Genomic DNA, 14,000 nt, shown 5'->3' with positions numbered 1-14,000 from the left:
TATCGTCTCAATGTCATTATGGATACCTGCACCAGCCGCGCCTCTTAGGACAATGTCACTGGCCAATCTTGAATAGGACGGTCTTCGGTCTTGCTCGTGTACAGGTCGGTCTTCAGTCTCCCTCGTCGATTAGGACCGTCTTCGGCCTGTGGGGATGTGTGTTAGCGTACCAGCACATGCTGAAGGACATATGGAGTGCTGCCTCCTGAGAAGGCCCCTCCCTAGTGAACTCCGAAATGGGCCTCGGAGCTGGGCACGAACATGACGGTTTCGGCGCGTGTTCTCTGGCGCCTCCTTCTCACTCTTGGCCTGTCGGACCAATGCTCAATGGGCTCTGCCCAGAACTACCTCACGGTATGGACAATGCATGTCATCCATCGGAAGGCGGCTTCGGAGACAGTATGGTGCTGCGGGAAACATACGATATGGTTATACGTGCAAGCCCACTGGGACGAGATGGACCATTCCGTGGCCCTTCGATGATGACGTCCGAGTCGACGTGCCCACAGGGTTGTTCCCCGCAAAGGCGATCTGGTCGGTACCAGCAGGCTTCTCCGTCTGCCGGACACACTGAATTTCGGCACAACAATGACGACAGCCATGCAGCCGGATTTTTCGTGGCTGTATCACTGATGTCTTGGTCAGATACGATACCTACGAAATTACCGGCTTCTCTACTGCACTGTCCACTGCTTACTTGATGACCGCAAGTGTGTCTACATGTATCTGCTAGACCGAAGGGCTTGAGTAACTTAGAAACCCAAGATGGGCCCTTGCTTCTGCCCAAATGTTTATGTAACGTGGCAGCTCGCCCCGCGCTTCATCTCCTATTCGGATGAGCTGCTGGTGGTCAATAAGCTTGCGTGGCCAGCGTCGGCTAACTGAATACCGATGGTGGAATCTGGAGGCTGCCGTGCGCACTCGCATGGCCAGACACTCTTTCACCTGCTGTCAATGGGTTCGTATTGGCAAAGTGAGCCGTAGAGACCTGGCTTTGCCTATTTTGCGCCCGAAATCGCCCGGCGATACGCCCTGTATAAAAGAAGGACTGGTAATGAGCGTGTGGCCACTTCCATACATGAAGCAGAGGGGCCTTGTTGCTAGTGTTGAAGCACCTGGCCGCTTCTGTGTGCCTCCGGTGCAAAGCCAGCTCGGGTTATTGCAGCAGAGAGCCGTTCAAGGGAAGCGTGTGGAAGTCATGGCAAGGGGAAGCCGAAGGTGGGCCCCCGCAGTGCTGCTTCATATCTGCATGGCTGCGCAAGCCGTCAAACTCCTGAACACCCACGACTGGCTGCATGTGCCTCGAACATGTCCCATGCGCCTGAGTCGCTGCAAAGGCTAGAGTTCGGCCGTTATGTCGGCGTGTTGAGTATGTAACACTGGAGCATTGGGAAAGAATCAGTGTGTCGAATGGAACCGGCAGAGAGTATACCAAAGCAGGTTAACACACGGCAGGAGGAGGACTAGGGGTATAGTGAGCTTACGTGCGGAAAAGGGAGAGAATTTTCTGGTCTCTCTCTCGGTGGTACCACAGTTCGGCAAACTGAGGACGACGACTCCGAGAAGCGGAAGATTGATAAAGCCACACCGGGACCAACGCTGACGTCCCCGACTGACTCGCGTGTGGCAGATGAGCGGGGACCCTGAGGCCGAATCAAGCTCTGTATTCGTATATGTTCAACGGTCGTTGTCTTGAATCGGTTGATGAACCCATAGGGAAGGCGAGACATAAGTTGACGGCATTTTGTGACTGCCCAAGATTGAATCGGGGGATGCCGTCCATGGCCACTCCCACCGGTTTTTGAGGCGCGCATCAGCCACTGGTCATCCGTTCATCCTCCTCAGCTTAAACTTGAACGGCCAGCTAACTGCGTTCGGCTGTGCCCCAACTGGCCCGAGGCTAATGACGGAGACGGTTGGCCTTGACCGTTCCAAGCGATGGGCACGATCTGACAAAGCGGGCTGATTCGTCGATCAGGCTCATGCAAGTGATCGGAAGGGGGCATCATTGACTTGCATGCGGGCCAGTGCGGGTGATTGCCGAGCCTCTGCAGAAAAGGTTCCGAGCCGGCAGAACCACTAGGAACTACTGTAGGAAAGCTAGCCCTAGGGGGTTGTGCATAGTGATGTAGCGACGAAGCAAAAGTGGATTGAATTGGTCTGGATGAGCCAGGAGTCTGTCAGTCGTTGAACGGTACTGTACTTTTAAAGGTAACCCAGATGAGTAAGCCATGCCAAAATTCAGACAAGGCAAGTTCATCAACCATCTGCTCAAGCGCCATACTGTGGTATGTATGCAGTACAACCCACACAAGTACAAGGACCTCCGTATTTGATCGAAGCTTTGTTGACGTGGGAGCACTGGACGGCGCTGCAACGCCCAAGTGCTTTCCATTAGGCATGACGTTCGTTTTGGCCGAGCTCGAAGACCGGGGTCCGAAAAGAATTGGCACTGGGCAAAACTTCGATGGGTTCGATCGATGGCTTCTTAGGGCTGGTGTGTGTGTCATCGCCGCATCCCTGGCGAGCCCTAACAAAGTGGAACCTTGCTTGCCGGCAATAAAGGCCTTGTGTTAGGGACTGCCTTAGGCTTATGAGCCTCCCATCGCGATACGGTCCAAGATGATGGTCACCCGAAAAACCAAGTAATCAAAAAGTTTTCGTTCATGGTCAAGGGAGGAGATCGTGAAAACCGGGGAGACACTCAAACAGACATGTGGTTTGCAGATACCTTAGACACTCATAACAATAGGCGGGCGGCAAGACCCGGCCCTGCGTTCTCTGTTGTTTCTTACCTGATGACGCAGCGGGAGATCGGCTCATGTCGCACAGGCAATAGCCTGAAACGAAACAACACAGCTGCGGAAGACATGCAGACGGCTCAACCTGGAAGCTTTGACCGGGCGATTCAAAGCTGTCGTCCACCGAGCAGCAGTTCCCGATCAGAATTTGCTTCCCTGCCTTGACGTTCTCCACCGGTAGGCGTACTTGTACAGCAAACCCCACTGGACAGGAACAACAACGATTGCCGTAGATTTGTGGCTGGTCGGAAACTGCAGTGGGAACTGTCGTCGGCAGTGGGCAGGCACGTCGGGCCTGTTCTGATGGAGATGGTGGACAGATGCTGGCGCTGGCTGTCGGGTATCCGTGCATGTATCTTTTGTAACCTGGGTAAGATAAAGTAAGGTGGGTAAGGTTACCATAAAATACCTTTTCGTTGTCGAAGGTGGAAACAGCTTCCAACCGCTGGACATCGGTCGCTGGCAGTAGCGGGGCACCGCACTCTCGTAAATCTTTCCGAGCTTTGCGTCCTCTCAACGTCGGGCTGATGGGATACAAGGCGATGGCCTTATCAAGAGGCGGTTACTCGATGCTGGTGCACGAAGCAAAGTCCGAATCTTCGTTGATCCTGTCGGCCGGACGGAGTGGCCGGAGCTATACAGTGAATGTCAGTTGAGAAGGTACATATCTGAAAATCAAGGGCAGGGCGGCCGGGAACTGACGCGATGATTGCGCTGGGACGGCCGCTTTGGGCTGGGCATTCCCCACCTTGCCAATCCACCCGCCGGACAAATTCGCCAGACGACGCTCGGTGCCTTCCCACTTTTTCACCTGTGCTTCTGCTTTGGCTGCTTCGCACCCTCTCCACCTCGCGCCCCCTTCGATCTCGCTCTCTCTTATTTTCCCTTTTCTTTCTGATCCCCCGCGCTCGACGTGCTCTTCTGGTTTTTCTCTCTCCTTGCGCCTAGCCACTGCCGCGATTTCACAAAAGCATCCTTTTTGATTGTCTTTTGCCGTCGTTGTATCGCATCTGGCGTTGTCGGTTCCCACAGTCTTCCTCGGCAGCCTAGATCACCACCACTCGCGCCTCCTCCTCCCGAGTGCCCGCCCGTCCTTCGAGTACCTCGAGCACACCCAGGGGACATACTTTATGAGGGTAAGTCTGGCGCTCCTGACAGTGGAATGCCTTGTTGTATGATATTCCCTTGGTGTTTACCGCGAGACCGAGTGATTTGGACCTGGACTGGGATATCGACCTTGGGGTTGGAGGGGTGGATAAAGATGGGAATTGCTGTGCTGGTGACGCTGGCGGAACAGTCGGCTGGAATTCATGGAGGATGACCGCGATTGCTGGAAAAGAGTGGGATTACGATGGCCCCTCGAGACCGACGTCGACATCGCCTTCCCTTCCACGACCGACGTACCCGTCCTCATGGATTGCCTGCCTTCGTCTCCGTTGCTGGAGACCCCTCGATAGCCTCCTTCGCGCTTCGTTAGACCTTCGACGGCTACACTGTGTCGGCTGCCCGGTCCTTACGTGACAAATTCGCCGCGCTGGAATTCCTACCTTTGGTATATCGCGGAATAATTCCCTGCGAGTCGGGACGATACACGACGAGAATTTTGAGCGTGCTCATGCTTATGGTCGGGTGACACTGGGCGGTTCATGGTGCTGAAGGAGGCTGCCATCATACTTCCGGATCTAACAACTCTTGTTTCGCGCTTCCCTACTCTAGGGCAGAGGTGTGTCAAGCTGCTGGGACCAGAGTGCCGGTACTCTCTCGGCTGGAATTAGAGTCGACGGTTGATGGGCAGTCACCCGAAGGGCTTCATCGATTCCACAATCTTCGGCTCAGGCCATCTCTGGTCACTCCTTTGGCCGTCACTCGCTCCTGGTCGCTTCCGCCTACTTTCTCGTTCGCCAGTCGAGAACCAAGGGGCAGTCCAATAGCGCAGGTTCCTACTGCGCCTCACTTTGAGCGTTGTTTGTCCTGCTGCTGACAGGGCAAGCCATCTCACATCTTTCACATTCGATTCCTCCTACCCGGCGTCATCTCGTACCATGAGAGGAGATTCTACCTCCACAGACTGTGCGACCTCATCAATTCTTGAATTTCATCCAGAACCAGTGCCGGATTTCAAACAGGTGCGATTGAGCCTTGTGAGCTTCTCGAGGAAGGCCGTGCCTGGTGCGGTCACTGGTCGACTCTCGCCTTGGCGCGCCTTGGCGGAGTGAGGAGGGATGGGCATTACCAACAGGACCGTGTCTACTAAGCCCTCTGCCAACGGAGATCTGTCAGCAACCGACTCGACCTTCGCTTTCGACGTCCAATCATCCTATACCGCGCTGGTGGAACTGCGCTTCCGGGATTCGCTCGATATTTATCAGATCGACGACACGCCTCCTGACGGTCGGGGGAGACAACGTGGTGCATCAAAGGTCCCGGAGCACTTGAAATAAAGTGTGGCCGGTACAGCGGTCAAGCACTCCCTCAGCAGGCATGTCCCGAACGGCCATCTCCCGAACACTTTTATCTGGCCTCCCCCTGGCTTGGCTGCTTGCCGGGCTTCGTCAACCGCCTTTGTGAGCGCCTACGGCAGTTCGCCCTCCTCAGAGGCCTAGGCACGATATACCAGCTTCAGCGAGAACAAGTTACTCTCCTCAGCTATTCGAGCTGATCGGCCTTGCAAGTCGAACACAGGAATTTGGGAGGGCTCACACTCCGTCGAGAGCACTCATACCCGATCAATCCCGGTTTCTATGCCCGAGTCGCCTCCGCTGTCCAGTCTCCTTACGCCAGCACATCGGTCTCCAATCACAAGTCATGGCACAATGGGGTTGAATCTGATGGCCAAATCCCGCACATCGACCGAACGACAAGATCTCGCTTGGGCAGCTCTCCGACGCCCAACTGCTACACTGTACATGTTCAAAAGTGTGGAGGGGCACACAGGCGAGGGCTGAGAGTCGACTATGCTCACGGCGAGTCTGCCATATCTCAACATCTTGAAACCGTAGTCTACGAGTCTCAGCGGTCCGTCCTCGCCAACTCCCGAGCCACCGAGCCACGCGCTCCACCACCACACCTCACCGAAATGCTGGTCGATCCGTTTGCTTGGACAATGGCACATCGGGCCTGACAGTTGGTTTCGCGGTCTCCAACACCGTCGGATTTTCCAGTTCTCCGAACAATCACCCTGTGTCGAACGTCTTGACGTTGTGTTCTGAGCCTCGAGTGTCTGTTCCCGCCAACCTATGAATCCCCCAAGAAACACGGGCGTGCTGTCCGTCTGATCTGCGGATCAGTCCCATCTTGCGAAGGGGCAATGTGGCCTTTGGGCCTCAGCTCAGCTCTTGAAGCTCGTTCCGCGGGCAGTTGTCTTAGAATCGCAACCCACTCCTGGCACTTTGACCTTCTTCGGAGCGGCCACTTGTGCAATCTATTTAGCATTTTCAATCCTCTTTCCTTGGTTACTAACAACGATACTGAAGTTAGGTCGTCGCCAACAGAAGCGATTCTACGAAACCCACGGTCTCGCCGATTTTCGATGCTCCTGATCTTCGCCAGTCGCCAGCGTCGATCAAGTCTCCCACAAGAGCCCAGCATTACTCATCCGCGGATCCGTTTCCCAGCGCTTGCCTTCTTCTTCTAGCATCGAGAGGTCATCCGGAGCTCGCTATCTCTTGGTATCTTCGACAACTGTTTTGAAACAGGATCTCCGGGTTTCACGGCGTGAAGGCGTCCTTTGCTGCAGTTGCCCTCGGGTCCTGGATACCACCGTCGATTCGAATTTACGATATCTACATCGGTTTCAAGCTTCGAGGTCTTGGGTCTAATACGGCGTCTTTGCCTTTCCGCTGCCTGATCGGTAAGCTGAATTCTTTCCTTACTCGAAGTTGTATCCCTCGATGGCTGCTACCCAATGTGCCTCTCGCGTCGCTTCTTTTCTTTTCGCCCTTCATGGCCGCCGTTGGCTGTGTCTGCCAGTTCTTCGTCTTGACCGCTCAGCTCATCCCGCTGTGGTTCAAAGCGGTGTCATGTCCCGCTGGTGGGCATTGGCTGGTGTTGACGAGTTGTCACACTGGACGCATCGACCAGTCGGCTTGCGCTAGCGGCCGCGTGGGCGTCCTGGCGCTGCCGCATCAGGTTGCTCGCTGGAACACTGCCCCCGCCTTCACAGACGCTGGGTTACCTGGCTTCTTGAAGAATCTTCCCATGGGTATTCAAACCCGAGCGGACTTCATGGAACTTTGCCGAAGACAATCAGTGCTCCGGAAGTCTGAAACAGGTCCAACACTCCGCGATGGCTCCCAACGGCGTACGGCAACTGCACATTTGGCAACACCACATCACGAGACTGGGCCCCTGAACCACCAACTGCCCGTCGACGTATCAGCCTCGCCAGCGCAAATCCTGCCCCGGACAATGGCCATGACCGTCTCGAGCTCCGGGCTACCTTCACCATTGGGGCCTCGACAAGTCCTCGTCCGCCCCTTTTCTCTCCGCTACGTCGCTTCTTTCTTCAGGCCGGCTATGGGCGCCGTGGCGGCTTTTGGCAGCCGAAGCTTCCAGCAGATGCTCTCATGCTCTCAGCTCTCCCCTGGATCCGAGAGGCGAACCTATATCAAGTCGAGCACCCGAACAGCCATGCTGCATACCCAGGGGCTCTGGACAACGCCCTGGGCATGACACACCTGATACCTGGCCGGTCGTCAGTGGACTGGCCGGTCGTCAATACCTCCCTTCACCATAGGAGATGGCGCCTGGCAGTTCCCCGTCTAACCTGGTCTGCTGATTCTTGCAATTTGCAAGGGAGCCGCCGCACCTCATATTTAGGAGGGCATGGGACACAGCTTCTGTTCTAACGTTAGGACTCTCCGTTTCGAACAGGCAGTGGCTAACGTCGTTACCTGATACACAGTTTCGAAACAAAACCCCCCTTAGCGATTACCATTGATCATCCGGTGCTGCCGCTATAAAGCTCTCGCTCTGCTCAAGTCTTTCTTCGGTATGTGGCATTCCGTCTCTTTTCCCTGTCCTTCAACAATACCTTATCCAGGTGTGGCGTTCCCATTTGGGCGCGGTGGTTTGCAAAGGTCGAGGACAAAGGAACCCCCGTCTCTGGCATTCCACAGCCTAGTCATTTACATACCAGAGCCTCGTCATCTACAACTACAGCCTGGTCATCTGCACCACAGCGCCTTATCCGGCTTCCAGCTCGGATTCATCTGCTACCAACTCGGAAGCTAACGTTTTGAAAGGCAGACGTCCTTGTTTACTGTCCATCCAGGAGGTACTGGTGAGTCCAAATCTCTTTACTCAGCTTTCTTCCCTATCATTGGCCGCCTTTCCAAATGCTTCAAGTGGAGCAACTATATACTCCTAAGCAGGACAACCATACCTATAGTCCTCGTCGTCTTAAAGTCTTAGGGTTTTCAACTTTCCCTATTCGAGCCCTCTATCTCTACCAAGGCACCTCATATGCCCTGGGCGGCCCTAGCACAATCCATTACCCTCTTACCCTGGCCGGTCGAGTGCCGAGCCGGCCAAGACTCCCGCCGAGACCTCTGCCGAGACTCTGCCGAGCCTCTCGTCGATTCTACACGTAGTGCGCGATTCGGATTCTAAGATTACATACGTTCTCTCCGGTTGGAGCGTCGTGATGACGACCGTAGTCCCGCGCTCTTCCTCGTCTTATCTAGCTTGGACTAGCGAAGTCTCGCTAGCACTACTAGGTGGATTGAGCGAGGGAGGTCGGATTAGGAGGGTCCATATCGTCTTAGGGGCCGATATTTGGTTCCCACCCTCTAAGAGCCATCAAGGGGCTGCAAGTTTTATTCTTGTTAGTGTCGAATCGATATCACGTGGAAGTTCACGTGATCACCGTATTGACTGCCTAGCCTCTCAGCTGAGCCGCGATCTCATTCCGCTCCACCGATGGGATGGATGTTTACGTGGGAGTCCATGTGATGCCCATCTTATCTTCTCGGCCTCGCGTTTGCCACGAACGCCGAGATCTAGAAACAGCGGGTTTATTTTGCGTTGTTGATAGGATAGATATCACGTGAAATTTCACGTGATGCCGGTCTGGACTTGTTAGCTTCGTTTCTTGACTTCTCGGCGTCCGGAGGACATGAGATCGCGGGTTGATTCTGCATTCACGATGGGACCGGTACAATATGGAAGTCCATGTAACCCTCATCTGAAGTGCTCAGTCTCGGGACATGATTCAAAAGGCCGAGGAACAAAGAGACATCGAGTTGCATTTGCATGAACAATGGGATGCCAATGTATAGAAGTCCACGTGTCCCCTGATCTGACCTTCTCGGCTCCCTTCTCGTTTTTTGAGCCGAGTGACCAAGAGTTCTCACGTTTATTCTAAGCAATGGCACGGTTATTCACGTGGGAGTTTCGAGTGCTCTCCATCTGAACTATTCAAATCCCCTTCGGGCCTCCCCCTCTGCCTATATTCTTGCTTCCTCTTCCTCTTCCTCCACCTCTTCCTCTTCCTCCACCTCTTCCCACTCTCCATCTCGCACCCCACACTTCTACATCTTGCGCAGTTTTCGTTCGCCACCTTCTAGTTTTTCTTGCGCGCCTGTCTTGTTCGGCGCCGGCTACAATGTTCAATTTTCACTAACACCTCAAAGCTCGCAATCGATTCAACCACAACGCTCTGCAACACTCTATCGGACTGATCTACGCCTTACTCGATCTTCAAAGTAAGTATCGCTCGGTTCCTCGAAAACAGCCGACATTTTTCTGTTCTCGATATTTTCACCGATTTTCTGTCTCTTTGGCGAGACCAACCATCAAGTTACTTATAAACTCTTTAACGGTTTATTACGTCACTTCATTGAGCCTTTTTTGCCTTTGGTGCTAACGGCAATCGGCAGGGACACGATGGCCGAGTACACTCCTACTGGCCCTCCCGGCGCTGCCACCAACGGCGGCAACATGAACGGCTCGGGCGAAGGCTTTTCGGCTGCCGCGCCAATGACTCCGTCTAACGACGCTCCGAAGACTCTGTGGTAAGTCAGAGCTAAGAGGTATCTTGTTTGTACACCGTGATTGCTAACAGTTCTCTTAGGATGGGCGAGATGGAGGGTTGGATGGACGAGGCCTTTATCAAGAACCTTTACCAGTCCGTCTTGGGTGAGACTGTGCAGGTTAAGATTATCCGTGACCGCAACTCGGGGTAAGTCTTCATCTATTTATTTCTTTGTCGTTCTACACTATACCTTATTTTTGTCGTTCGACTATACCCCTCTATATCTTCTTGCCCCGCTTTTCCCCTACTACCGGTAATACCGGGGTTTTTCTTGTTTTAGCTTGTTTCGTCCTATAACTCCGTCCAGGTCACGTAGTATCCGCTAAGCTGACCCGCTTATAGCAACGCTGGCTACTGCTTTGTTGAGTTTGCGACTCCTGAGGCTGCCTCGAAGGCCCTCAGTCTGAACGGTACACCGGTTCCCAATTCGAACCGGGTCTTCAAGCTGAACTGGGCGTCTGGTGGTGGCCTAGTCGACCGCCGGTATGAGATGGATGCAGTGGATCCTCTTGGCATTCGCTAACAACTATGTAGTGACGATCGTGGCCCTGAGTACAGCATCTTCGTCGGTGACCTCGGTCCTGAGGTTAACGAGTTCGTATTGGTCCAGCTGTTCCAAGCGCGATTCCCTTCCTGCAAGTCTGCCAAGATCATGACGGATGCCATGACCGGCCAGTCGCGCGGCTATGGCTTTGTCCGGTTCAGCGATGAAAGTGACCAACAGCGCGCTCTGCTTGAGATGCAGGGCGTGTACTGCGGCAACCGGCCCATGCGGATCTCGACAGCCACCCCCAAGACCCGCTCGCACCAGTACGGTGGACAACATGGCCACGCGCCCAATCCGGTCATGCCCGCGGTTCCCGGCCACCCGGGCCCCATGTGGGGTGCCCCCGCCGCCTTCTATGGTCAGGCCGCACCGTTCAACCCGATGCAGCCCATGAACCAGTTCACGGACCCAAACAATACCACTGTTTTCGTCGGTGGTCTCTCGGGCTACGTCACTGAAGATGAGCTCCGCTCCTTCTTCCAGGGCTTCGGTGAGATCACCTACGTCAAGATTCCTCCCGGCAAGGGTTGCGGATTTGTCCAGTTCGTCCACCGTCATGCCGCCGAAATGGCAATCAACCAGATGCAAGGTTATCCCATTGGCAACTCGCGCGTTCGTCTCTCCTGGGGCAGGTCCCAGAACAATTCGGGCGTCGGCACTCCCTATCGGCCGGCTCCTCCGCCGCCGCACTACATGGCAGGCATGCCTCCTCATGGCGGTCCCCCCGGTCCCGGTGGCCCTTATGGCGGTCCTCCCTTCGGCGGCAACCCTTCGCAGGGTCCCCCTCCTGGCCCCATGGCTGTGAGTCAATTGTCCCCTGACAAGTTGCATGTCTTTTGCTAACCACGGCTGCAGTAAATTTCGTTCTGCGTCCTTGGTTCACTCATCAGTCGTTCCTCGCACGGAGTTCGGGAGGCGGTGTATCGGTCATGGAAAAGCATCGAGGGCGTTGACAAATTCGAGCTTGCCTGCGCTTCTTCCCTCCTTGGAACCTCGTTCGGTTTTTTCACGATCCATCTGCTCTGTCTTTCGGCATTGCTACGGCGTTTCCCGGTTTCGCTGTCTCTGCTCTTTCGCGTACCTGGGATGCTATGACATGAGGAACGGAAGGGTCATTATGAGGGATGGCTGCTGGACTCGTTTTCAGTTTTCTTTTCTGCGCGTTGCCTTTCAACTCATTCATTTTCGTTTCGTTCGTCCCGCGCTTTAAGGCTTATCTTCACTGCGCCCGTCACCAGCCCAGGCATCGAGGAGATGGTCAGTTGGGAGCAGGAATCGACAGCGGTTCTTTTTACCCATCTGGCTTGGAACTCGGCGAGAGGATTGATATCTTTATAGATTCTCTCCTCGAGGATATTGGACTTTGGTTGGTTGGCTTGTTCCTGCCTTCTACGGTTCAGGTTGGTCCGCGGCGAGATATCTATCTGCTGGTACTCGCAGGGACGCTGCTTACTTATTCGCGCAATGTTATTCGATCACTGAGATTGCTGCCTTGTTGCTGCTCTTGCTGTGTTTCCTGCCTGCATGTTTTTTGGATGCTCGCTCTTTACCTTGCCTTGCGTGCTATGTCTCTTCCCGCCTTGGATGGGTGTGTTTGATGTGTCTGTCTATGGCGGCGGCAAGTGCTTGCCTCCCGGTCACGGGAGGTTCAACTTATCCAGGAAAAGACGCAGGGAGTCATCGACATGGCCGACCTGATGCCATCCGCTCTGGAGGCTGACCTCTGGCTTGAGAACAGCACAGGGTCGCCAGACTACGGCCCTGAGCCACACGTTCAGGTCCGTGGGAAGGTTTGCGGATGCTCTCTCCCTGTTGACTCGCTAACTACAAACGTCTCACAGAATAAACACAGCTTGGATCGGCAGAGGAGCAGTTGTTCGGCTTCAGCTTACTGCCTGCTGGCTGTGGATTATGAAGCAGTAGAGTTTCCGAGATGAATCAAACGGTGTCTGCCAGGGCAGTTGGTCCCTGCATTCCGACACGCGGGATTCGACCTATAGGCGGAGTTGTCTCGCCGGCCAGCTGCTGCAAATCCGGTGGACAAAGACACAGGGCCGGAAACAGCAGTGGGATGTGTCAAAAGAGAGCAAATACAAAATCGAGGGGCTGGCGGGTCAAGACAAAGAGCAAGAAAGGTCCTCCTGCCGGCGAGACTACTTCTTTGTCCACTTCACCAATTTCAAGCACGGCATCATGCCTGGCAATGGCACTCCTGCGGGCACGGCCAGACTCTCAGTCACTGCTCGAGGGTTCCGACCTTGGTGACTAAGTCATGAAAGGGCGTCTTCGAGCTCTCCCGTCGGAGCGGAAGAATCCAGCCCTGAGCCTCTCTGCGGAGGATACATGGTGGCTGCGAGGTGGCTGCCGTCTAGCCTGCAGCGGGTTGGACTGTTAGGGCCAGACCAAAACTGAGCAGGTGGCCGATGGGATTGAGCTTGACCTTGAGTTCGAGGCTGAGCGGCGGGAGGCGACGCGAACTCGTCGGGGGCACAACGGACAGCAACTGGGTGTCTGACCGTGCTCGTTGAGGGTGGTTCCGTTGCGAGACATGATGCTGGGGGTGAATTGGTCTTAAGGAGTCGTAGAAATACGCCACCCTTTTCTTGTCATTGTTGACAATATCGTGGAGGGGTCGAGTGCGCTCGACCCTCCCAGTTGCCATGTCGATGGTCTTGGGCATGGTGGTTGATGGTCCATCAGCGGCGAGTAAGGGAAGCTCGCGCTTGTCATGATAATTGCCCCTTCGCCCCTCGAATTCCCCTGTCTACCTCACTCACCTGTAGATACATGGGACGGTTTTCTATCTCAATCGCCTACGGACGGTCTTCAGTCTCACTTTTCACTCGCTTATAGGACCGTCTTCAGCCCTATCTACTTAGGTTCAGGATGGGGTGCTGTGTTATGCGGTGGACATCGTCGGGAAGGTCCTTGGGGACGACCGGGTCGAGGCACGAAGGCGGGTATCCTTTATATCGGAACTTTCAGAAAATCTTTCAAGAACTCAAGGGCCACTCGTGACCATGAGCAAGGTCTTGAAACAGCCCTCAAACATTTCCATTTGCTGAGCAGAGCGATAACAGAAACAGCTATACACGCACACCCCTTGCATTAAAAGCTCCCGATGTTGCCAGCTCCACCCCGAGAGTGCCCATGTCAGCCTTTGTTTTTTGATACCCTGACCTGCATGTTCTTGACTGGAGCGTTAATAACTCTTGAGCTACCAGAACTATTGGCAATCGACTCCCCTTGTCCTTGTAGGTTCGCGAGTCTAGTCTTATATCTCCTGATGTCAGACAGACACGAATTTGCGCGGTAACCCGCAGCTCCCACCATGTTTGTTACCGTATTCACAAAGTTCCAGGCTCCGAGTGCCCAAATCTCGAGTCTGTTTGGTTCACGCTTCCCTCCAGCGAGGCGTTCTCTCCCTCTTCGAGATATTTTGGGAATGGTTGCCGGCTCGTGTCCTCTCGATACCTCATGAGTCCTGTCCTTGAGCGGTGGTATGTTCGACTTCTTACTCCATGTCGTGGCAATTTAAACTGAGCGGAGCCCCGGCCTCGTATCTTCCACTTCTTGCCGCATATCCCAGTCTTTGATGATCCCTTGCGCCATTTCCAGG

At 54.5% G+C, this 14,000-nt stretch overlaps 4 protein-coding genes across 4 annotated transcripts; 3 read left to right on the top strand and 1 right to left on the bottom strand.

The window, feature by feature from the left end:
• The first annotated feature begins 6,662 nt into the window (after positions 1-6,662).
• N657DRAFT_639617 (uncharacterized protein) lies at positions 6,663-7,758 on the top strand. The gene has a single exon (XM_062791803.1). It carries the CDS (start codon positions 6,744-6,746, stop codon positions 7,470-7,472), a length of 729 nt encoding a protein of 242 aa, XP_062652843.1. The 5' UTR covers positions 6,663-6,743; the 3' UTR covers positions 7,473-7,758.
• Positions 7,759-9,686: 1,928 nt separating this feature from the next.
• Positions 9,687-11,224, top strand: N657DRAFT_561357 (RNA-binding domain-containing protein; the record flags this gene model as incomplete). Its single annotated transcript, XM_062788057.1, has 4 exons — positions 9,687-9,814; positions 9,874-9,981; positions 10,177-10,317; positions 10,369-11,224. The coding sequence occupies 4 exons, from the start codon at positions 9,687-9,689 to the stop codon at positions 11,222-11,224; spliced, it is 1,233 nt and encodes a 410-aa protein (XP_062652842.1).
• On the top strand, positions 11,214-12,147 carry N657DRAFT_52123 (uncharacterized protein). The gene has a single exon (XM_062787722.1). The coding sequence runs from the start codon at positions 11,506-11,508 to the stop codon at positions 11,977-11,979; it is 474 nt and encodes a 157-aa protein (XP_062652841.1). The 5' UTR covers positions 11,214-11,505; the 3' UTR covers positions 11,980-12,147.
• Positions 12,148-12,749: 602 nt separating this feature from the next.
• N657DRAFT_676749 (uncharacterized protein) lies at positions 12,750-13,061 on the bottom strand (the record flags this gene model as incomplete). The annotated part of the gene is made up of 1 exon (XM_062795921.1): positions 12,750-13,061. One exon carries the CDS (start codon positions 13,059-13,061, stop codon positions 12,750-12,752), a length of 312 nt encoding a protein of 103 aa, XP_062652840.1.
• Positions 13,062-14,000: the final 939 nt, after the last annotated feature.

The sequence above is a fragment of the Parathielavia appendiculata genome, assembly GCF_033297405.1.
Source record: "Parathielavia appendiculata strain CBS 731.68 unplaced genomic scaffold N657scaffold_1, whole genome shotgun sequence".
Lineage (NCBI taxonomy): Eukaryota > Fungi > Ascomycota > Sordariomycetes > Sordariales > Chaetomiaceae > Parathielavia > Parathielavia appendiculata.
Note: the sequence above shows the minus strand (reverse complement) of the source record. Positions and strands in the feature narration are given on the sequence as shown.